This window comes from Anopheles cruzii, chromosome 3 (assembly GCF_943734635.1).
Source record: "Anopheles cruzii chromosome 3, idAnoCruzAS_RS32_06, whole genome shotgun sequence".
Lineage (NCBI taxonomy): Eukaryota > Metazoa > Arthropoda > Insecta > Diptera > Culicidae > Anopheles > Anopheles cruzii.
Window position 1 is genome coordinate 20227857 of NC_069145.1, and position 22722 is coordinate 20250578.

Here is a 22722-nt window from a genome sequence, read left to right on the forward strand (position 1 = left end):
CGACCAATTTTAGAAGAACACCTTTTCATTTATTTCATTAAATGCTTTAGTGTTGGCAAAGTCCTGCTTTCTTATGCGCAAAAAACGGATAACTTAAGCCTTAGGTACTACTAACTGAGGATAATTAACAGATCATACATATTTGCCCATCCATCGGCTAAACGAAAAGGAACCGAAACCGTTTTCGAACCAAATCAGTAACGCCAACCTTCCCGTCCTGGTAATTCAATTTGATTGAATGTCGTGATAATGGCCGCGTAGCTACGAAACGTGTTTTCTACCACCAAACCATCGATCACTTGTGCGATTGCTTTCCGTTTGTGCCGTTTTGCGTAAATTCATTTCTCCCCGTTAGGTGTAACCTAGAAAATGCCGGGTTTAAGTATTCGCCCCAGGCCAGCTATTCAGCCTTCCGCCCAACACCCAGCACAGTAGAGTTGGTTGTGCCATCCGTGCACTATTTTGTTTTATCATACCTATCTATTTCTAATGTTTGAGATTCTTTCTACCACACACACACACACACACGCATGCACAAACATACGGAATTTAAGTGAGATTCCTACCGCATTTAATAACCCCAACAGGACACCCTTTGGTTGGTGGAGTCTGGCCGAACGGAAGTTCGCATGGCACTAAGATTGCTTGTGGGGGAATCTCTCCTCGAGATCGGTGGCCGTCGGTAAGGTACGTAAGGGTTGGCCGTGCGGTTGTGTAGTGTGCATAAGATTTGTTTGATCGCAAATCGACGGTCGCCTGCGCCGGTTGTATGCGTTCACACTACGGTCGTCAATAAATTTTAAATATTTCAAAAACACTCGTGGTACTGTTGTGTTGTGTTGTGCACAACCACTTAGACGATTACTATCACTAGACGATTATACACAGGAAGGGCGTACGCCACCCCAACTGTGCCCTAACATATAGTACACTCTCTACTCAGTCAGTCGATAGGGCCACAGTTGAGTGGCGGGTTGAGTTCCGCACTTTCTTGCTTCTACTATTGCACAGCAAATACTAAGTATCTACTAGTAAGGGTTTGGGGGCTCACGATCGTTCCCATTTCAGTGATCGTCCGTCGTGCAGTAGCAGAACTTGCGCATTTCCGGATCACGCTCGTAGATGCAGTTGGCCTGCTCACCGTACTTGTTGATGCGCGAGATGTCGCCCAGTTTCACGCGAAAGCGATTGTTGAGACGATCGTACAGCACGCTTGCTTCGTAGATCGCTTTGCTTGGGTTAGTGACCAGCTTGACCTGGTACATATCGTGCGCAACCCTGATCGCATCCGAGGAAAAGTCTCCGAGAAACCCATCCCGGTCCCGGTTCTGCTTAAAGCGCACCAGGTCCCGATGCGGCTCTAGTCGCGCAGCCCAACGGATCTCGTCGAGCGTCAGCAGCGCACAGATACCACGGTGCCGCTCCGTGTGCCTGTTGATCGTGTCCACGATGGTTTTGGCGGAGCGAAACACCTCCTCCGAGGACGCCGTATCGTTGATCGTTTGCCAGTTCAAACAGGCACACCAGTGCGGCTCAATGTACGCATCGGCACACGAGCGGTTCTGCGGAATAACATCAAACAGCGACGTGGCACGTGACACCGCCGGTCTCTGTTTCGTTTTCAGTGTTTGGAGTGCTATGGAATGGAGGATCAAAATAAACGTGTACACTCGTCATGCCCAACGAGATTGTTACGGCTACTCACTCAGTATGTCCTGCAGTGTCTCGTGGACATCGAATGGCGTTACGAGGTGGTGCAGATTTTGCCGAAAGTTCTCGTACTGCTCCCGGTAGTGCGACTTGAACCACTCGGGAAAAGTGAAGCTAAAGAATGGCAAGCGCTCTTCCTGTTTTCCCTGCAGCGTGTTGCGTACCTCAGCGAATCGGTTCCCGTGGTCGGACATGAGCACCAGGACGGTGCTGTTTAGAATACCCGATTGCTTTAGCTCCACCAGCCAGTTGGTGAGATCGGTGTCGGCCACACCGATCAGGTTAATTGAATCGTGCGACAGCTCACCGTGGAAGCTGAACACGAACCGAGGCGTCCCGGGCCGGTAACTCGTCATGAACTCGCGCGTGTAGTCCAGCATCACCTTGTGGCGCGGTTTTGCCCCGATGCACAATCGTTTGTAGTAGCTCAGGTACGCCTCAATCGCCAGGTAGTAGGTGCGCATGTAGTGATCCGTCGGCTGCTCGTCGAATCCATTGAGGCGATAGGAGAACGTTCCAATGTTTGGGACGTCCTCATTGAAGGCCGTCACGTAGCCATACTTTTCGTAGTCCTTCCAGATCAACGGATACACATTCACGTACTCGGTATTTTTCATGCGGCGCCGTGTATCGGGCAGTTCCAACTCGGTGAAGCCCGTCAGGAGCGGTATCAACGCTTGCGGCGTTCCATCACCAACGATATTGTAGCCCTGCAGTACATCGGCCCCGAGGTATTTCGTGAGGTACTTGTATGCCTTGGGCAGCTTGCGCTGGAATGCGTTTCGGCTGAGCGAATCAAACCCGAGCATCAAGACGTTCAAGGCGAACTCTTTGTTCCAGCTGGAACGTGTGCGGAGGGTTGCGTCCTGTCGTATCCCGATGAGCAGTCCCTGCCACCGTTCCGTGCGACTTTCGGTCCAACACTTTGCACGGACAAAATCGCTTCCTTGCAACGTGTAGCTGTCGCTGGTGCGTGTCGTTTCCCCGAACGACAGCTTAAAATCACTCTGCCGCAAAACGTCAGCATAGTCACACGTTATCTTGCCCTTCTCTTTGATCACTTCCGGTTTAATGTTGCATACGCCCTTCTGCAAGCATGGAAACGAATGGACCAATGAGTTAGTTACAGTTCAACGCATAGCATGGTGTATCAGGAAAACTACTACCTCACAGGCCACCCAGTCCTGCAGTTCGCTGCCGCATTCGATCGGCGGTTCATCCTTGAGGAAGCTCAGCATTTCCGGTGAATCCACCGGCAGGCTAGGCATTTTGCAGGCGCCCTGATTGGCCAACGATTTAATTGATTCTTCAATCAAAACTCTGTAAAGCGGAAACCAAAGCCGTTTGATTTGAGTCTGCTGTCGTAGACGGTGGTCTCGCATACGTACAACTTTTCCCTGTTGTCTCCGTAGTCATCTCCGTTGAAAAAATGATCCAGCAGCAAGTAGACCACGCCGACCGTTAGCAGAATGAACAAGTTCCGGCGCGTTAGCTTGCGGCATTGGTGCATGGTGCTAGTGTTTGCTTGTCACCGCGAGTACGCGAGCGGTTGGTTATCGGAATTATGATTCTACTCGAACGAACATTTCTCAATATTGCAACTTCCGACTAATGCAGTAGTAACTACAGTCATTCGTATAAACGAGAGAAACAACAAAGAATGACTATTTTATACAATACTAGCAGTTCCCGGCGTGCGTCGCTGCGCCTCATTTCATTCTTATTTCTTGATTGGGAGGCGTTTCAGAGGACTTCTTGGCGATGTATACTTATGGTTCTTCACCCGTTGGGGTCAATAAAAAAAACTTTATTTTATTTAAAAGATGCGAATCGTCGCGAAATGAAGACTGACTGACTGCTTTGAGCTGCTAAACTGAACTGAACTGTTGGACCGCGCTAAGCTGAACCTGACTGACTTAAGCCGTCGTTCTATTCTGGCCCTAACTTGATGACTTAGCTCGATCGCGTTTCGCCTGGGAACGGAATGCTCGATCGCGCCCGCTGTCGGTTTCGCGTCGCCATCGTCGTGAAAATGCTGCGTTGCGTCTAGACTGCTTTCCTCGGAAATAGCTGGACGCTGGCACCTGCTTCTGGGCTGCATGCGTGGGAACTCGTCCTCTGCTTGACCGCTGACATCTGCTGGTGGTTTCGCGTGGCTTCTAGTTGTCGCGAAATCGCTGCGTTTAGGTTGCTTCGACGATCGTTGATCGGGATTTATCGTTGTGGAGCGACACCGTCCGTAACTGTATACGATCAGCTTCCCTTTTCGCTTCCCGTTACTCCTACTTTTCAAACGATCGGGCTTCTTGATGACGTATTCGTTCAGTTTCCCTCCTCACCTTACGTTACTTCTCCGTTTCCCGGTGACGGTGACGTATCGGCTTCCTTTCCCGCTTCCCGTTGGATACATGTCAAAACACGCACCACCTGAGTTTGGCTCAAATTGCTTGAAAATTATACGAGCTTTGCTGACATTAACCCAGATTTTGTATGGGAGCCCCTCTTTGTAAAGAGTGGAGGGGTTTCAAACGTTCACAAGAACATTTCCCCTTCCCCAAAACTCCCATCTGCCGAATTTGGATCGATTTGCTCTAAAACGGTTGGACGTTATGTATGGGTGTTATGTATGGGACGTTACGTATGGGCCGTTACGGTACGTTACGTTTGTATGGTAGCCCCCCCCCCCCCCCACCCCCCCTTCCGGGAGGAGTGGGAGGGTCAAACTTTCCTATTCACAATCCGGGGTCACAAAACTACGCTGTGCAAAATTTCAAGCGGAGAGTAGTTTTGGAGAAAATGCGGTACAGACAGACAAACAACCATTTTTATATATAACAGTTATAGAAGACAATAAACAGAATATGAGCAGCATTTTCCATATTGCAGTGTTCCATGTTGGTACTGTGTTTATGTGAGATAACGGGTATGCGCCAGTTTCTGGACACGAACACGGAGTTCAACGTAAATAACTTTGTTGCCACACGATCATAAAGCTACGCTAGGCCACAGATAGCGTGAGTATATAAATTCACCATGCAAACACACAGTACCGCTGCTGCGTGTGAGTGGGTGCCCGATCGAGCAGCGGATTCTGCATTCTTAGCTCCTCTCATCTACTATTACCGATCACGTGGTGTTTGCGCACATCAATGCGCGCGCATGTTGCATGCGTACTTTGCACGATGTCGGCTCTCGCCTGTTCCGTTCTCGTGATGTTCAATCAAACCTTGACTGACGGAAAAGTGTACTCGATCGCGCAAATATGGCGAGATAGATCTGTATCGAACAATTTGATTTCCCCACCTGACCACTATCACAACACGAACGTTAACGGGCAATCAGATTCGGTCAATTTGATTATATCGATTTGTTGGTTTTACAAATTAATGATAACTACGTTGTCCCAGCGCCCCTCCAACCCCGGTTCACCCATGGAACTGTAGGTCTGTTTTTTTAACACCCTCGAGTTCACTATTATTTCTTGCACTTGTGTCAACCTTATCAGTTTTCGTTTGTTAGCTTGTTCGTTCATGAATAACACTGTATTTTAATTATATTGACATTGGAAGTACGTAAACCATAGTTCACATAGAGCCTGGTGAAGTAAATTTATATGTTTGGGAACTTCTTAGAAATGTAGGGGAATGGAAAACGCCGGGAATTTCCCTGCTCAAGCTTTCCCTGCTCAGTTGTACTAATTAGTATATAAATTAACATTTTAATCACAAAACTTTACTATGCATCAGTTTGAATTTCGCTAAGAAGCCAGCCGAACCGCTGTACGAAACGAGAGGAAAAGCTGGCCATGAAAATTATCCAAACAAACAGTGGCTCTGCCTTCGGTTGATCAGTTCGACGGTGAATCTCTCGTATGCTATTTTCTCATTTGTTGCTTCTCCTGCCGACGGTCTACTCAGCTGACCGACACCGTGTCCTTTTTGCACGCCTTTCTTGGCACACTGTCAACGAACAACGGCAGTGCGCGCGATGTGTTGCTCACCAACACCACTGAAACCGGGATGCTATTGAATTGGGCACGGCTTATGTGTCTCCAAGGGTTTTCGCAATACGTACGCAACCGGATGTATGTCCTTGACAAAGGAAAACTAGCTGTTTCTTTGGTTGCTTTGTTGTCCCCAGCGTTTACACAAACGATTGTAGAAACGGGACCTTCTTCGATAGTTTATGTCTCCGCAGATTTTTACACCAACGTCACACAATAACGTTGCTAGAGACCCGAACTGTGAAAAAGGACTGTAAAAATCGATAATCCTGCCAATGGAAGGCAACTTACATCCTTGTTTTTTTTGTGCTGTAACCTTTGGAATGGTTATTACATAAGTGACTAGTGTTGACGGGGTTTGGCGAAATAGCTGGCGTCGTGCAACGGATATGTACTATTTCCTCTGTGTGGTACTCCTTCACTAAACTCACAATTCAACAAATTCTCCTTCTGACTATTTTCACGAGACTTTCACCCATTACCGACTGCACCACTCGTTCGCTCGGCCATAACTGAATAGAAATGTTTTTTCTTTGCCGTTGGTTACTTTGCTCCCTCCACACAGTCGGGTTGTAATCGGTCCAAAAAACCGTTCGCTGTCCTTTCGGTTTTTGGAAACGTTTGGATGAACTTTTTCATGGATCGGAAACCTGGCCAGAGCCGCAAAAACGATTCGCTCGGCCGTGCTTTAATGTAAACTGTTTATTTTCAAGCGGAACGGTCTCGCGTGAAACGAATCACTGCACTGCGTTGTATTATCATCTCGTTGATAAATATGTAGTAGCTGCTTCCAAGGGATGCCATGGTGTAATCGGTTCACAAGTGTAGTTCCCGAATCGGAGCTACAACAGTCCCGCACCGCACCGTCCCACTCCGTACACGCGCCGGCCCAATCAACGACCTTTACTAGTGCTGTTGTGTTTTACAACTGCTGCGCGGGGATATTTCATGCAAAATGTACTCGCTACACACTGGAAGTACTGGCCGTTTCTAGGACGCCGAAAAGAGTACGCGATAAGTAGGGAAAGAGATCGAATGTTTAGAAACGTTCCTTTTCCTCTCTCTCTCCCTCTCACTATCACTTTGCCGACCCGCGAATGTTCTCAACGCGCGCGCTCCAACGCGTTCTCAAAGCTTGGCACGCGCTCTTCTGGTACCGTTGCAGGCGAAACTGCGGTGAGAATATGAATGTGCGTATTTTGTGTGTATTTTTCCTTCCCCATCAAACAGCCACGCACGCCCATCGTGCCCGGTTCTATATATATGCCGGTTGGCCGGACGGTATGTAAATTGGCGAGTAACGCGCGTAGCAATCTTAGTAGCACATTTCATTAGCTCCGGTTGGTGCGGCCGCAGGGTGGGTTCTTCTTTATCTCTATCCGTCGAAACACAAATTGGTTTTACCCGTTCTGTATACTACGCTGATCTATTAGCTGCAGGCAACCCTAAGGCGCGGAACACGTGGTATCCCCCCCACGTGTTTCAATACAAACATTGACGGATCAATTTTTCAGCGTAATAAAACTAACTGCTTAAAAAGTGCACGGGATTCGATCGACGTAAGTATTGTTCTATTTATTAGACCAAAGCTGTTGTTAATAAAAATATGAAAAAAGGCAAACACAAAACCCAATGTGGTGTTGAATAACTATTTCTTGCTCTTGTCACTCGTCGTGACGCCCGCATTGTTGAGTTGCGCCTGCACGTAGTCCGCCGCTATCTGCTTCACGCGCCGCACACTGTCCCGGTTGCCGTGTTTCTGCTCAAAGTTTACGTACTTGGTGTATAGCGTTTTCATGTTCTTCATTGGCAATCGCTGAACGATCGCGCGCTCCAAAATCTGACGAGCATTATCGACTAGCCCATCCTTGACCAGCATGTCGACGTACTGGGACCAAATGTCTGTTCGCTTCGGGTACGAGGTGAGTATCTGCTCGAACAACAGATGAGCCTCATCGCGGTTTCCGTAACGATTGTGCAGAAAAGCGAACTTGACGATCAGTGGAATATCTAGGAGTGTTGAAAAAATGGAATTGAATCTTAAAGTCGCTTTCGAAGACGCGCTCGAGCGAACTATGATTACTCACGATCCCTGCAGGGAAGTGACTTCGTGGCCTGGCTTAGCAACGGTTTGACTTTGTTGCCCTGATCAATCCGATACCATGCATCAGCGACCAGGGACCACATTTCGGTATGTTTGCGAAACTTTTTCAACAGCAACTCTAGTAGTTCGCGTACCTCGCTCACCTTCTGGCAATCGATCAAAATGTCCAGCACCCTCGAGTACACCTTGAACGCGTCGTTGTACTGGATCGCTTCCTGAAGCACCTCCTTGAAGCTTTCCACCGTCTCGTAGCGTATCTCGAGATTGAGCAGAGCGATCCACACGTTCAGCAGTTCAGCTTCCTCGCGAAAGTTGATCGCCTTCAATGCTTTCCGGGCGACGGCCCGTGCCTTGTCCAGCTCGGCCGACTCCATGTGATGCACCATGTACCGAATCCAGATCATGCTGTTGTTCGGTTGAGCTAACACCAACCGATCGAACTGATCCGGTGTGTGCGGATCGAGGGACGGATCGGCCAGCTCTTCTTCGATTTTTCTCAAGCGTTCTTCCTCCTGTTTCATTGCCTCGAACCGTTCCTTGGCCGAAAGACGCTTACTAGCTTTCGCTTTTTGCGCTTCGTCCTCCTCGTCGCTACCCTCATCGGAGCTCGAGTCTGCCACAGCCCGCTTGTAGATAGGGGTCGAGTCCCAAAAGTTTGTCGCTCCCGGTAGGGTTCCGCTCTCCTTGGTGCCATCGTTGCTGTGTTTTCGTTTGATAGCTTTTTTGAATACCTTTGATTCTGTCAAACCCTTAGGCCCATCTAGCTGACTGAAGAGCAAATCATCGGTTCCATCTAGCTGAGGGATTAGTAAATTGGCGGTAGCACTAGAGATTTTCTTTTTCTTTTTCAATATTTTGCCGTCGGTTGCATCGGCGATGGTAGGTTTTAGCTTAGCGCCACCTGCAGCCGCTTCCTTTTTCTTCTTTTCCACTTTCCCGGGTTGTTTTTTTAATAGGCTTTCTGACCTGTTGAGTTTTTTGCCCTTCTGATGGTCGTTTAGCTCGATTGCTTGTTGCTCGTTCAACTGAAACATTTTCTTTTTCTTGCTTAACTTCGTCGCTAGTTTTGAACCATTTCCGACGCACATGGTATCGCCGCCAATCAAGGTTTGGCCTGTTTCTGTTTCTTTTTCACGATTTTCCATTTGTTTGCTTCGTACGTTTCCACCATTCTTACGTTTCTTATCGTTTTCGTGAAAACCCGTTTCTATTTTTCCGTTTTTCTGCGGCTGATTGTTAATGCCAACGTTTGCATCGTGCAGGTGAGTGAGTTTCTTGGTTTTCATCTCTCCCGCTTGACCGCTTGGTTCCGACTCATCATCATCATCATCATCATCATTATCATGTTTGTCTTCCTCATAGACGTAATCTTCATCATCGTCATCGTCTACACTATCTCGATACAAATCGTCTGATTCGTCACCATCAGTGTCATCAAGATCTGATGAATCCGATTTATCCGCAAGATCGTCATCCAGCAGTGGTTCATCGAACGTTTCCGGCAGTTCTTGCCATTGCCGGACGGTACCCTTCGAACGAAGATTGATTCTATCCTTATAATCACCACTCCGGTGCGATTCCGTGTTCTCTGCTGATCGATCGATTGCGTTTAGGCTTTTGTACAGTACACAACTACGCCTCAGTACCGCGAATATCATATGACCCAGCGTTTGTAGCTGAAACACGACTATCAACGGTCTGTCTATAGTGTACCACAGATGATCATTGTAATGATACCTCACCGGCACAATCATCAACGGGCCACTGTCGTTTGAACGACAACAAATGCTGACGTATTCATTTTCGAATAGTTTGACGCAGGGAGTTCTGCTGCCGGCAATACATTTCGGTAGTCCCGTGTTCGATGTATCAATCAACTGAAGTAGGGAGGAATCTACACACACATGAACCAGTTGCCGCTCCACATCCACCCATATAACGAGGCCATCGAGTGTTTCGCCCTTACTGTACGTGCAGTTCTGTGATGCGAACGGTTTCACGGCAATACCTTTCGCGCCGTTTTTGGTTGACAATTTTTTATCGCACGAATGTACCTTCACCATAAGCATATTGTCGATCTCGCTGTCTACGGTGCACATCACCTTTTGACCCACGGTGTAGTTTGCAAACGATTGTCCAGCTTGCTTGTACCTAAAATAATTAACAATAAATTAACTCAATGTTTTGCTAATGCGTGATAGACAAAATAAAGCCTGTTGATGCTCTTACCGGTCAATTAAACATGCTACATCCTTCATGTAGGCAGAAGTGTACTCATATACATGTTCGATACCACGTGGACACACCGCATTGCGGTGTGTATTAGCGCGCAACTTGTACGTAGCGGCATCCTTGCCTTTGGGGTTGAAGGTAACTTTCGCATAAATAATCTCCCCTTCTGGAATATCCTCTGGCTTTTTTTCCGGTTCACGCACCAACAGACGGATCGGTTCACTGTAATCGTTCAACAGAAGGTTCGCGCACGGTTCACCATTTCGCGAAAAGTAGCTGGCGCGCAGTACGGCCCCCTGTGGCACGCGTGCCATCCGCATCGGATTGTGGTGATAGTACTCGACGTCACGCACACTGTAGGTGTTCTGGCGAAGTTTGACCACTGACAATTGTTGCCCTTCCTTGAGCAAGCTCACGTACAGTGGATTGTGGGAGGCAAAGTCGGAAAAGCAGTACAACGGAACGGTTCCGGTCACTTCTTCCGAATCGAGCTTTACATCCACTCCGGACGGAAAGACACCGATCACGGTCGCGTTTGCTAATGGTGATGCGCGAGTAATACTCTCAGCCGGCAGGGAAAGAACCAGGGACTTTGCCGAGGCATTGGTCTCGTGAACGGTGAACAGTTCCACACTTCCCGGTCGCAGTGTGTATAGCTTCGCGGTGTCCTGTTCTACTTCTCGCATTTTTTTCGGTAACATTCCCATGATGTTGTTGAAAAATTTGACCAAAAAGTAGGTTTTAGCTTCTTTTACCACCACACCGTGAAACTGTTGACCCACAGCTGTTTGCTCCCAGGAGGACAGAATTTGCGCAGTTTTCTTCACCAACTCCGGTCGGTTCGTGAATCGCACGTACGGTCGATCGCTTTCGAATTCGACGGCTCGAACAGTTACTAGCCCTCGCTCCTTAAAGTGCTGCGTACGATCGAACCAATCGCGCATCACCGATCCACGAACCGATCCCATCTCGACGAGGAATCCTTCCGATTGCTGCACCTGCTTGACTCGCACACGGTACACTTTGCCAATCTGAACGTCCACCAGACTGAGTTCGTCACCAGCTTGATCGAGCGTATCGCACGTGACGTACGTTCGATCGAACGCATCGTAACGTACGACACGCAGAGTGTGCACCGATCCGACATGGTATTTAGCCATCACAATGGTCTCATCGTAGTTACCGTCAATTCCTTTCATGATCACATTTTTCGGCAGGAGCGCCTTATAGTCGCGATCGAACTGCAACCAAACGCCGCTTTTGGTGACTTTTACTACGTGGGCATTTTGAATTGTGGCGCCCGGCGCCAACACGGCATGTTCCGCTTCAGTTCGATTGTTCGCATACTTGGCCAACGAAACGAACACGTGCCGTGTAACCGGCATCACGTACAGCACGGTTGCTGGCAATTCCTGGAATAAAGTGTAACTGTCCGCTTTACTGTTGGTGTGGGTCAGCATATTTTCGTTCGCAAACGCGGCCACCGTTTCGTCGAAAAGTGTCCCACGTAAGCCATGCTGCACTACCGACCCAACAGTGAACGGTACCACACAGCCCGGCACGATCGCGTCCAGGTTGGCCATGGCAACGTTCAGTACACGATTGTCCTTCTTGCGGAATGCTTTAAGGATGATCGTAGCCGCTATCCCGGCTTGCTGCGTTACTTTTTCGATGGTGCAAAACAGATTCCGACCAATGTCGGGTGGATTTTTGCGCAGACCATCCTTCGGCAGAAAGGCGCGCACGTTGCGTATTCCAGTTTCCATCGTGTATCCATGATCTTCTTCTACAGCAATCGTTGCGATCAATACCAATCCGGGCACGAGCTGGTTCGCCGTAAAGGTGTTGTGCAGATCGCTAGGATTTAACGACAGTTTCAGGCGTGCTGGGTTGCACTCCTTCTCGATCACCTTCACGTATACCAGATCGTTCTCGCTGTACAGATCGTCGAGCGTTGGACAATTGACCGTAGATTGCTGTTCTATCATCGCTTCGAGCCGTTTCGTATACGCATCGGATATCGCCGAAATCGGTACCGTTCCCAGTAGTCGTCCCGGAAGGGAGAGTTCCAGGTGCGTTTTGAAAATACGCCGCACACTACCGAGTACCAGCATGCCCGGTTGCACCGTGGCGATGCTAAGATTCGAGGCAGTACAGGCTAGCTCCTGTGTCTCCCGTTCTTGCTCTTTCGCTTCCAACAGTGCCTTGCGGCGTTCCTTCGGTCGAGGTTTGTGAACTTTTATTTCCTCTTCGGTTGAAGCACCGTAGTTCTGATGGCATTAAAAGAAACAAGCGCTATTACAACGGATCCTTGAACGGGTCCACGAATACCCGTAATACTTACAACGTTGCGCTTGAACTTTTTTCTCGGTGCGACTCCATCGTCTACGATTTCGGTATTTTTCCCACGTGGAAATGCCGGCTCTACGTACACCATTTTCGCGGCGTATTGTTAAAAGTTTATCCGCAACAAAAAACTGGGCCCGACCGCATGGATCTGTGATGACAAATTCCAATGTGCTCAACGTCAAGAGCAGTGTTGCCAGCAGGTGGTTTGCGAAAGTACGGTTCGAAATTTTCGAACTCTTTGGATGATCGCTTCGTTTTAGCAATTTACCATCACCAAACCGCAGAGCTACATATCCAAAAATCATCCAGTTTAAGGACCGTGTAGTGGCCGATTTTATCGCTCATTTTATACACGGTTTCCGTGAGTAAGTGATCCGCCGGTTAATAGCGTGCGGGTTCGGCATTAATCAACTGTCAAAAAACATGTTGCAGCAACAACAAAAGCATGTGCGCAGTGCGGTCTTTCCACTCTTGGCCTCCTCGTTTGATCCGTAATCTATGCTACGCTTTGTCTCCGCACCGTGTCCTGTGTGTCCGTGTTGCTTTCTTTAACATTCATCTTTTCAATCTTTCCACTGCCTAAACAGTTATCTAATCTGACCGAAATCGTTAAAGATTTCCTTCTACATTTCCTATCCTTTCATTCGAAACGATCGCGGAACGTGCAGTCGTGTTTTCTTTGTGGCATAGTTTTAAGGACGCAACAAGGCAGCAAAGCGACCATGGGCGACGAAGATGGTAAGCCTACCCGCCAGAACGTTGCTGGTGCAGCGAATAATTTACCTTTGGTTTGGTCACCCTCTGAAAGATTGTCCACCACTCTGCGATGCAATGGACGGTGTCGATTCGAACGGTGAAGACGACGAGTGGGAAGTAGCCGAGGAGCAGAACGAACCGGTGAAATGTTTGTTCTGCGAAACCATCTCGCCAACGATGACGGTAGCCATACGGCATGTGAAACAGCAGCATGATTTCGATCTGGCCGGCATTAGGAGAAAGTTTCACCTCGATGAGTATTCATACATTAAGATGATCAATTATATTCGGCGTGAGCAGCCCAGTCCGGAGCAGTTTAAATCGACCGCAGGGAGCACTGTCCCATGGGCGGATGATAAATACTTGAAACCGGTGGCCAACGAAACTTGGTTGATGTTCGATCTGGATGAACTGGATGAAATAATGCTGAGCAATGGCGCTGGTAATGTGTCATCGACGGGCGAGAAGGAGAATGGGAACGATATCGGTGAAACCATGACACTCACGACGGACCAGTATCGAAAGCTGCACGGAATCATTAACGATCTGACGGCACAGCTGCGTGAGAAGGAAAATCTGTTGCAGCACGCCGCCAGCAGTATTGAGAAGATGAAGGAAAGCTTCCGAAATTTGATGGCCGAACAGCAGCAACCGGCTACCCAAGCGGACGCATGCTCGGCCGGAGCTGATAAAAAGTTGCAGCAAATAAAAAACAAACTCCAGCACTGTGTGAGCAGTGTTTCGGTGGACGACGATCAGAGCTACTTCAACACGTACTCACACTTCGGCATTCATCATGATATGCTGAGCGTAAGCATAAAACTCAATATTAAGACATTGCTATCGTCTTTTCCTGACCTTTCTTTTTGTACCAACTTTCCGCAGGATGAGGTGCGAACTTCGAGCTACCGAGATGCGATCCTGCGGAATGCAGATATTATAAAAGACAAAACCGTGCTGGATTTGGGTTGTGGAACGGCCATTCTTTCAATGTTTGCCTCGAAGGCAGGTGCGAAAGAAGTGATCTCGGTCGATCAGTCCGACATCATCTACCAGGCGATGGATATCGTGCGCAAGAACAACATCGACAACATTCGATTCGTGAAGGGGCGGCTGGAAGACACCGAGCTCCCGGTCGAGAAGGTCGACATCATCGTTTCGGAGTGGATGGGCTACTTTTTGCTGTTCGAAGGTATGATGGACAGTGTGATTTACGCTCGCAAACAGTGTCTGCGTGAAGGCGGTTTGATTCTGCCCAATCGCTGCAACATCAGCATCGCCGGGTACGGTGACATAGAACGGCACAACGAGTTTATCGGCTTTTGGAAGAATGTGTACGGGTTCGATATGTCGTGCATGAAGAAAGAAGTGCTTCGCGAGGCGATGGTTGAAGTGTGCAAACCCGAACACATCATTACCAATGCGAACATTATCGCAAACTTCGATCTAATGGAGGTGGACGTAGACTGTCCGAATTTTAGCTACGATTTCGAGCTGACCGTCAAACGGGATGCGCAGCTGACGGCGTTGATCGGTTATTTCGACACGTTTTTCGAGCTACCGGAACACGTAGAGTTTTCCACCTCACCCTACACGAGACCCACACACTGGAAGCAGACCATTTTCTATCTTGAGGAACCGGTGCCGGTGAAAGAGGGACAATCAATCGGCGGCAAGTTTGTCTGCCGCCGCGATCCGAAGGATGTGCGTTCGTTGTTTATCAATATTGAGTTTTTGAACATGGTTCTCAAATATACACTCAACTAGCAGATAGGAATACTGATCTTGATTAGTTAAAGTAGTGACCCCTGCCGTACTGTGCGGATAATCGACGATACATGAAAGCTTTAACTTTTCGAAAATATACATCAATTATCAACTGCTCGTTCGCACGTATATCAACTTCGACGGTTCCCCAGCAAGGAGAAAAACAAAGTGACCCCGCGAGCTTCTAAATCAATTTTTGGGAGCAGGGAATGCAAGCAATAGAGAGTAGAAAATACAGATTTCATCCTTAATGGCCAAGACACGATGGTTGTGAAGTAAAACAACGGAAAACTACAGTTAAATAGTGAGGCAACTATTTTCTGTTTCTCTTTACGAAGCGATCCGGATACAGCGGAAACACTTACTCTCTCGAAACGCTCATTCACGCACAGCTCACTCCGTTGCGGTGAAAGCAAAGTAATGGCAATCCAAACAACTGGCGCTAAACAACCAACCCCAACCCCGATTAATCCAACGACAATCTACTTACTAGCTTAGATCAACCGGCCATTTGATGGCCGCCGACCATACAAAGGAAACCCACAGGAATAACGACCATAAAACTTTTTTCTCTACCGAAAGTACTTTAAAAGAACATGAAAACTCGCCAGTCGGTGAAAAAAGATACGCACGAGAGAAATGGAATCGCACGAAATGCCGCGGGTATTCAGAAAAGGTCGTCGGCAATTGAAAGCTTTAATTTTCACAATTTATAGTGGAAAAAGAACAGAAATCATTCTCTGTGAACGCGAATGCAAATATACTTAATGGACATTGAACAATATACATAACCAAGGCAAACAGGTATCGCTTGAAGATAATATGCGGAATTATCGATACTATTTTTCAGAACTACAGCTAGTGGCAACTGGAAGTCAGTAATAAGTCTAATTTTGGAATATTGTGAAGAACTTTTTTTGGGAAAACCGAACAAAGCACATCGAACCGGGGTCGGACAAGAATGGTTTAGATGATTCAGTAAAGAGTAATGCTTTAACTTATTTGCACAAACAAGTATTGCTTTAGTGAACAGACATTGCAAGTTGAAAGACATTCTAGATATGTTCGTACTGATTCTGTTGACAATGAACAATAAATTAGCATTTCGATTATTTGAATTTCTCCAAACATTATACAACTAGCTGCTGAGTCGTCATCAGCAGACTTGAACCGACAGTTAAGGAAATAGTTAGGATTAGCGGATTAGCGGATTGTTCTTGATCGCTTTTTGCGAAGTTGTTACTCGTTGCATATTCTTTACATCCAAAAGTAAGCGTCTACTACCAAGCTTAATCAGTTAGTGACAAAACACGCCAACGACGCGTAAAGCACAAGCACTTAAGGTGATATTGTTTCCAATTTTGCGAAAACAAATGTGCTGAAAGAAACAAGACACAATGTCAGAAATAATATTTTTATACGTACTAGAACGGCGCAATTGTTGAAAGGCCGTTCCAAACAACGATATATAAAATCTTTTCACCGTTGTAGAAACCCCTAGTTACAGATATCTAATTGTTCGGCCGCTTAATGGACGGTTCGGCCAAAATAGCAAATATTCGCAATCGTTAAAATGCAAATCTAAATGTAAATATACGAAATGCTTCTGCTTCAACTTGTGAAACAATTCCTTAGCTATTTTATAGAAGAGTAATCTAGCGGAGGATAAATTTTTGAAATAAATTCGCTTGCAATTCAAACGAACTTTTGCTCTTTGATAAGTTTGTTTACAGAAACATTTAAACAGTGGTGAAAAATTGCACGAAGGTGAAAACTAGCTGTTTTGCAATTTGGTAAGTGATAACTTTTTTACCGGGAACAAGTGACCGGCCAGATCGAGGTGAGAAAGCTGTCAACTCGTTCATTACGTCCGCAAACGCAAACGAGTCCACATAGCTAACGCTTTGGTAAGTTATTTATTGTGCTAAACTTATTAAAAACTACCCGTAATTTTTCTGGGCGGTAGTATGCGGTTTTTACTCGCAGCTTCTCAAACTTTTAAGCGGCCAACGTTTACGAGCTGCAATGAAATTAACGTGAAAAAAAGGCCCTCAAAAGTGTGCTGTTTCCACGTGTTCGAAACAAAATGGTGTTCTCGGAGCCCATTACTCACGGACTGCTTCTCTTTTCTTTCCCATTTTAGTTCTTAAATTTCTTTACGAAGTCCCTATTATCACATTACGATGGGTAGGGAGGACAAAGCATCCTGGAAATCCAACTATTTCCTCAAAGTCGTGGTAAGTGCCAGAAGTCGTGCCCCTAGAGTGAGGGCGACGGACGGTCGTTTAGTGCGTCACTTCACAGGCTTAGGTTTCGGTTTTTATGATGATTTTTGTATTCGTAAGATGCGCACGGTCAGTTTCCTTGCTTGAATAAAGCTGAACCCAGGAAACGCCGTGCGAAAAGTGCTTCCTCTACACACGTCTGAAGCGGCTCGCGTAGCCACAGCGCACCACATAACCTCACTTGTTGGTTCTATCCGGATGGTGTACTAATTGCGCTGTATTCTCTTTCCACTTTCTCGCAGCAACTGCTCGACGAATACCCGAAGTGTTTCATCGTCGGCGCTGACAATGTCGGCTCCCGGCAGATGCAAACCATTCGCATGTCGCTCCGCGGTACGGCCATTGTGCTGATGGGTAAGAACACCATGATGCGTAAGGCCATCCGTGGGCACCTGGAGAACAACCAGAGCCTGGAGAAGCTACTGGGCCACATCAAGGGCAACGTTGGCTTCGTGTTCACCAAGGGCGATTTGGCCGATGTCCGCGATAAGCTGACCGAGAGCAAGGTGCGAGCTCCCGCCCGTGCCGGTGCCATCGCTCCGCTGGAGGTCGTCATTCCGGCCCAGAACACCGGTCTCGGTCCGGAGAAGACCTCTTTCTTCCAGGCTCTGTCGATCCCGACCAAGATTTCGAAGGGTACGATTGAAATCATCAACGACGTGCCCATCCTGAAGCCGGGCGATAAAGTGGGCGCTTCGGAAGCCACGCTTCTGAACATGCTGAACATCTCGCCGTTCTCGTACGGACTGCAGATCCAGCAGGTGTTCGACTCGGGTTCGATCTTCTCGCCGGAGATTCTCGATATCAAGCCGGAGGATTTGCGCGCCAAGTTCCAGGCTGGGGTCGCCAATCTGGCTGCCGTTTCGCTGTCGATCGGCTATCCGACGCTGGCTTCCGTGCCACACAGCTTGGCCAACGGTTTCCGCAACCTGTTGGCTCTTGCTGCCGTCACCGAGGTTGAGTTCAAGGAAGCCGAAACGGTCAAGGAGTTCATCAAGGACCCGAGCAAGTTCGCTGCTGTCAGTGCCTCATCGGCTCCGGCTGCTGCCGCGTCTGCCGCTCCGGCTGCCAAGGCAGAGGAGAAGAAGGAAGATACCGAGTCGGAGGATGAGGATATGGGCTTCGGACTGTTCGATTAAGCTCGGTCGGCCGTCTGGCGCTAGGTTGTTCTCCTACGGTTTCTTAGCTAATATCTACTTTGGCACGGACATACCCACGGTCGCATCTACTCGCCAAGGCTGGGGACGGCCCGATGGCGACATGCGGCTTTACAGCTTCGTACGTACCAAAATACGTATTTTATTGTGAAACCAGGGATTGAGAAACGCAAAATAAAAGTCTGTTAAAGCCATGCTGAATCGCAAGATGAAGCTTGGACCAAAAAATGGTTTGCTGTTTTATGGTTGAATGGAGAAATACGGGAACCATGGAATTTTCGGGTGAAAAGATTTATAAAAATAATTTATTTCAAATAATTTAAATCGAACACTAGCCACTAGTCACTAGACTTTTCGCGAACATTTTTGACTACAGAAAACACAATCGGCAAACAACTGTTGGTTGGCGTTCAGGATGATGTGCACACAGTTCAGGGAGACCACTTTCGCCCGTTCGTAAACTTTCGATTCGAAGCACGGTTTGCCACAGCCACAGAGCGGCGTGCGGTGCAGAGTTTCCAGCACGGTAAATGGAACCTTTCCTGGCAACCAGTACGGGATTTTCCGGTTAATGGCGACCCGTGCCGCCAGTTCGAATAGACTTGAGGGGTGACAGTGAGCCGTTGGCGTTAGTTCGTCCATCCTCAGGTCCTGCACCGTAGCTTCGTTCTCGAACAACTGGTTGGATGAAAGATCCAGCTTTTGAAGTCTCATCCGGCGAAGCGTTTCGGGGATGGCCGTAATGCGATTGCTGACCAGTGAAATCTCACGGAGCCGACTCATTTTCCACAGTGCGAAGGGAACCTTCCTAATGAGATTATTGTTGGCCACCAGCGTCACAAGTGTGCGTGCGTAGATCACGTTGATCGGAAGAAAGGACAATCCGTTGCCGGAGATATTGAGCGTTTGGAGCGTCGATTGAAGGTTTGGCTCCATAAGCCACTCCCAGCAGTCGGCCGTATCCTGAAGCTTGTTGTTGGACAGATCCAGATCCGTCAGTCGCAGCTGACCAAACTTGCGTGGCAGCTGCTGGATGCAGTTGTTGGATAGGTTAAGTGACCGCAGCTGAGGCAGTAGCATTATTTGCGTATCGAGACGACACAATTTAATGTCGGAGATTTGCAGTGACACGAGCAGCCGGGAGAAACCCTTCGTGGGGTAGTCTTTACGATGTGTGATAACACATCGAGTTGCCAGAACGTTGGTCGATCCTAACATGGACGCTTTTTTGTTATTCACCGTCAAACAGGATAACCGTACGGCCGGAGGTTGTGAAGCCGAATGAGCCGAACCGAGGGTTTCCGACGGTCGACCGCCGGTGAACACCAGTTTCAGCACCTTCAGGAAGGCGGTCAGCTGAATCTTATCGCTCTTGATTTGCACGTCGTGTTCAGGCACCAGGAACGAAATCGTTGCCTTCCCTTCGTCCAGAAAGCGGGTGAATATTTTGCTGATATTCTGAAGAACGCCATACTTTGTGCCCGTCTTGTTGCTGGTCGTAATGAGCATGATCTTCGGTTCGTCCGCTTTCCGCTCCGAGCCTTTGCCGATGGCCAGTATTGTTTTGAGGAACACTCGCTTCCCCCCGCTCACCGCACGGTTAATGGTACATGTTTCGCAAACCAATTTCATGCCGATTTTTGTGCATTCATTTAAGAATGCTCCCACGAAACCCGTAACACGGTCGAGACAGAAACAGAAACTGGTCCTCCTTTGAACGGATGTTTTCTAAAGAGAGAAACGCGCGCCAAACCATTTGACGTTCGCTTTTTTGGTTCTCCACTTTGTGCTATTCGAAAATAAACAACAGATTGTAAACAATGCATCGGAGTGCTCTGGAAATGGTGTGGACTTGGTAGTAAAGATAGTTTTGAAGCGTTGAAAAGGTGCCCGAAAACCATGAAACTGCCACGTCCTCTGCAAGGATACTTTGAGCTGCTGCGACATCAGTCCGGAGAGCAAAAGTATGTGTGCATCAATTGCGGTCGTCCTGTTTCGGGACTGTACCGGAGAATCAGCTCAACGGTGTTGAAAATCATCGAATGTGTACGTTTTCTCGTACGTCTGTGTAGAGTGGCCCCTGACCTATCTTAATTGTAGGAAAAATGCAACCATCCCGCTGACAAGTACATCGAGTTCGAGGTACTAATTATTCTGATCGACTTAATTCTGCTCTCCAAACCGGCCTACAGGCATATACTGTACAATTCCGATTGTAAGGTCAGTATAGGCGTTCGAAAGTAACTACTTAGTGGAATCAGTAATGATTGATCTTCCCGCAGAACCTGTGGAAAGTTGGATGTATCCTGATTCTGCTCGAGGCGTATTGTTTCTGGACCGACGCGTTCCGAGGCATCACCAGCATCAGCTACCGATCGCACGTGAACGATCCTTTTCTGTCCGAGAAGGGTTTCTATCTTTCGACGGTACATTTTCTTACCGGCTTCTTGTTGCTCTATGCATTCATTTACCTGTTCAACGGACTGCTCCACCGCACCGTTCCTCCGGTGGCCGGTGACGGTAAAAGCTATCCCCGAATGTTACTGCACGGTGTTATCCTGGCGAGCATAGGAAAGTTTCTATTCATTCCAATCATCATCTGGAGGGAGAACTCCAACGACACCTGTATGGCTCTTCACATCGTGCTGGTGTTACTGTACTTTGTTATTTCGCTCGTCCAGATACACTCAGTAATTAGTGACTGTTCGCGATCACGCTCCTGTGTGATCGTCCTGCTAGCGTTTATTGTAAAAGCGTATTTTCTTACGCGGGTCAGTGCGCTCCTGCAGGAACTAGTGTAATAAACCTGTTCAATGGACTTTTCTAATTTTGCACCTGAACCTTTACGACATGATTTAGTGGCGAGCTAGTTTCCGGGGTTTTCGAGAAAATTGAACCAACTGCAGTTAAGATGTCACCAATGGAGAGGTCAAGCTGCGTTCCATCGAGAAGATTGTGTAACTCAAATAACTCGCGGCCCTCCGGGGAAGCTTTCGCTCCGACTACCACTATCACTGGGTAGCCCATTTTTCGTGCATCCAAAAGACGTTTGCCTATCGTCAGTTGATTGCGGTCATCGACGATAATCTCGCCCCGGCAACCTGTGACCGTTTCCAGATCACCGTACAACCGATCGACCCACGGGTTGACTAGCGCTTCCTCTTTACTGCCCGCCTTCGGAGTAACTATGCAAACACGGTACGGTGCCAGTCCCAGAGGCCACCGTATTTCGCGCTCATTCGAAAGCACCTCGATCGAAGCCGCTACCAGGCGAGTCACACCGATACCGTAGCAACCCATCTGCAGTGTGGACGGTTTCCCGTTCGGCTGGAGACATGTTGCCAGTAATGGCTTCGTGTAACGATCATCCAGAACGAAGGCGTGTGCCACCTCTATCCCTCGCTGACGCTCGAAAGGATCCCGTCCCGCGCAGGACTCACACTCGCTTGGGGAAAGTTCTGCGTTTGTGAGCGCTCCACATTGCTGGCACTGAAGCAGTTCATCTTCTCCGACCTCACTGGGAAAGTGGTATTCGTGGGACAGCGAACCACCCATCGTTCCACAATCTCCGGCCACTTTCACGAACGGTACGCCAACTTCCGCCAACAACCGAACGTACGCTTCATTCACCGATTCGTACGTTTGCCGGCACTTGGTTTGATCCACGTCGAAGGTGTACAGATCTTTCATGAGAAACTCTTTCGAGCGCATCAACCCAAAACGGGGTTTCATTTCGTCACGGAATTTGGTCGATATTTGGTACAGCCGTAGCGGAAACTGACGATAGGAAACCGGGGCGATCGCTGCCATGAGTGCCGTTATCGATTCCTCGTGAGTCTGATGAGAAAAAAGCAGTGCGCCATTAAGAAAATTACACAAAAGCAAAGCTTCGTTCTTACTGGTCCTAAAATTTGCAGCTTCCCATGTCGGTCTCTAGTCTGTAACAGTTCCGTCGGTGGCGCTTCGCCATTCTTCCCTAGCCGACCACTTTTTCGCCATAGTTCCGCGGACGTTAGCATCGGCAGTGTTAACCTTTGTGCATCAACCGTTCGCATGTGCCGGTCAATTAGGTCAATCGCTTTCTGTACCGATCGCTGTAGCAGGGGCAGCAGATGAAAGGTTCCGTTTCCGGCTTGCCGCATTAGTCCATGCTCAAGCATCAGCTGTGTTGTGGAAGGAAAATCAGTATTCGTCAAGGTCGTTACTAACGAATTCTTGCCATCTATTTACCCTCTGGCTTTTTGAAGTAGCTTCCTGGTGTTTGATAGTGGCATTTTTCGGCACAACCAACGACGGTTGGAACAATTTCGAAATTCTGTTCATTTTCTGGAGATCGCCAACCCCGGCACCGCGTTTCGC

The 22722-nt window shown here is 48.1% G+C and overlaps 7 protein-coding genes across 8 annotated transcripts; 3 read left to right on the forward strand and 4 right to left on the reverse strand.

Moving 5' to 3' along the window:
• Positions 1–57: 57 nt before the first annotated feature.
• LOC128274216 (uncharacterized) lies at positions 58–6449 on the reverse strand. 2 transcript variants are annotated; one of them, XM_053012329.1, is made up of 5 exons: positions 6005–6449; positions 3099–3333; positions 2877–3030; positions 1706–2798; positions 58–1636 (listed from the first exon to the last, which is right to left on the reverse strand). In XM_053012329.1, the coding sequence occupies exons 2-5, from the start codon at positions 3218–3220 to the stop codon at positions 1065–1067; spliced, it is 1941 nt and encodes a 646-aa protein (XP_052868289.1). In that variant the 5' UTR covers positions 3221–3333; positions 6005–6449; the 3' UTR covers positions 58–1064. The 2 variants fall into 2 exon arrangements, with proteins under 2 accessions (XP_052868289.1, XP_052868288.1); XM_053012328.1 differs by having other exon boundaries at positions 3099–5951.
• Positions 6450–7269: 820 nt separating this feature from the next.
• LOC128271632 (protein RRP5 homolog) lies at positions 7270–12517 on the reverse strand. The gene is made up of 4 exons (XM_053009234.1): positions 12394–12517; positions 10047–12319; positions 7801–9968; positions 7270–7723 (listed from the first exon to the last, which is right to left on the reverse strand). Exons 1-4 carry the CDS (start codon positions 12484–12486, stop codon positions 7362–7364), a joined length of 4896 nt encoding a protein of 1631 aa, XP_052865194.1. The 5' UTR covers positions 12487–12517; the 3' UTR covers positions 7270–7361.
• Positions 12518–13004: 487 nt separating this feature from the next.
• On the forward strand, positions 13005–16516 carry LOC128272048 (uncharacterized). Its single transcript, XM_053009769.1, has 3 exons — positions 13005–13136; positions 13207–13964; positions 14040–16516. The coding sequence occupies exons 1-3, from the start codon at positions 13121–13123 to the stop codon at positions 14919–14921; spliced, it is 1656 nt and encodes a 551-aa protein (XP_052865729.1). The 5' UTR covers positions 13005–13120; the 3' UTR covers positions 14922–16516.
• Positions 16517–16784: 268 nt separating this feature from the next.
• Positions 16785–18585, forward strand: LOC128274367 (60S acidic ribosomal protein P0). Its single transcript, XM_053012543.1, has 3 exons — positions 16785–16828; positions 17065–17158; positions 17449–18585. The coding sequence occupies exons 2-3, from the start codon at positions 17105–17107 to the stop codon at positions 18343–18345; spliced, it is 951 nt and encodes a 316-aa protein (XP_052868503.1). The 5' UTR covers positions 16785–16828; positions 17065–17104; the 3' UTR covers positions 18346–18585.
• Positions 18586–18708: 123 nt separating this feature from the next.
• On the reverse strand, positions 18709–20059 carry LOC128273552 (leucine-rich repeat protein 1). The gene has a single exon (XM_053011546.1). It carries the CDS (start codon positions 19993–19995, stop codon positions 18709–18711), a length of 1287 nt encoding a protein of 428 aa, XP_052867506.1. The 5' UTR covers positions 19996–20059.
• Positions 20060–20221: 162 nt separating this feature from the next.
• Positions 20222–21175, forward strand: LOC128271957 (protein ARV1). The gene is made up of 3 exons (XM_053009650.1): positions 20222–20409; positions 20464–20583; positions 20646–21175. The coding sequence occupies exons 1-3, from the start codon at positions 20263–20265 to the stop codon at positions 21162–21164; spliced, it is 786 nt and encodes a 261-aa protein (XP_052865610.1). The 5' UTR covers positions 20222–20262; the 3' UTR covers positions 21165–21175.
• LOC128271956 (probable proline--tRNA ligase, mitochondrial) lies at positions 21067–22720 on the reverse strand. Its single transcript, XM_053009649.1, has 3 exons — positions 22594–22720; positions 22263–22526; positions 21067–22200 (listed from the first exon to the last, which is right to left on the reverse strand). The coding sequence occupies exons 1-3, from the start codon at positions 22684–22686 to the stop codon at positions 21187–21189; spliced, it is 1371 nt and encodes a 456-aa protein (XP_052865609.1). The 5' UTR covers positions 22687–22720; the 3' UTR covers positions 21067–21186.
• Positions 22721–22722: the final 2 nt, after the last annotated feature.

Excerpts from the sequence above, each read along its gene's own strand:
- LOC128272048 (XM_053009769.1), top strand. Across the intron at positions 13,965-14,039 it reads TTCATCATGATATGCTGAGC|GATGAGGTGCGAACTTCGAG; the intron begins GTAAGCATAAAA and ends AACTTTCCGCAG.
- LOC128273552 (XM_053011546.1), bottom strand. The coding sequence starts at position 19,995 with ATGAAATTGGTTTGCGAAACATGTACCATTAACCGTGCGGTGAGCGGG.
- LOC128271957 (XM_053009650.1), top strand. The coding sequence starts at position 20,263 with ATGAAACTGCCACGTCCTCTGCAAGGATACTTTGAGCTGCTGCGACAT. Across the intron at positions 20,410-20,463 it reads TGTTGAAAATCATCGAATGT|GAAAAATGCAACCATCCCGC; the intron begins GTACGTTTTCTC and ends TCTTAATTGTAG. Across the intron at positions 20,584-20,645 it reads TGTACAATTCCGATTGTAAG|AACCTGTGGAAAGTTGGATG; the intron begins GTCAGTATAGGC and ends ATCTTCCCGCAG.
- LOC128271956 (XM_053009649.1), bottom strand. The coding sequence starts at position 22,686 with ATGAACAGAATTTCGAAATTGTTCCAACCGTCGTTGGTTGTGCCGAAA. Across the intron at positions 22,527-22,593 it reads CTACTTCAAAAAGCCAGAGG|CTGATGCTTGAGCATGGACT; the intron begins GTAAATAGATGG and ends TCCACAACACAG. Across the intron at positions 22,201-22,262 it reads AGCTGCAAATTTTAGGACCA|ACTCACGAGGAATCGATAAC; the intron begins GTAAGAACGAAG and ends TTTTCTCATCAG.
- LOC128271632 (XM_053009234.1), bottom strand. The coding sequence starts at position 12,486 with ATGGTGTACGTAGAGCCGGCATTTCCACGTGGGAAAAATACCGAAATC. Across the intron at positions 12,320-12,393 it reads AAAAGTTCAAGCGCAACGTT|AACTACGGTGCTTCAACCGA; the intron begins GTAAGTATTACG and ends TAATGCCATCAG. Across the intron at positions 9,969-10,046 it reads GTAGCATGTTTAATTGACCG|GTACAAGCAAGCTGGACAAT; the intron begins GTAAGAGCATCA and ends TAATTATTTTAG.
- LOC128274367 (XM_053012543.1), top strand. The coding sequence starts at position 17,105 with ATGGGTAGGGAGGACAAAGCATCCTGGAAATCCAACTATTTCCTCAAA. Across the intron at positions 17,159-17,448 it reads ACTATTTCCTCAAAGTCGTG|CAACTGCTCGACGAATACCC; the intron begins GTAAGTGCCAGA and ends ACTTTCTCGCAG.
- LOC128274216 (XM_053012329.1), bottom strand. The coding sequence starts at position 3,220 with ATGCACCAATGCCGCAAGCTAACGCGCCGGAACTTGTTCATTCTGCTA. Across the intron at positions 3,031-3,098 it reads GGAGACAACAGGGAAAAGTT|AGTTTTGATTGAAGAATCAA; the intron begins GTACGTATGCGA and ends TCCGCTTTACAG. Across the intron at positions 2,799-2,876 it reads AGGACTGGGTGGCCTGTGAG|AAGGGCGTATGCAACATTAA; the intron begins GTAGTAGTTTTC and ends CCATGCTTGCAG.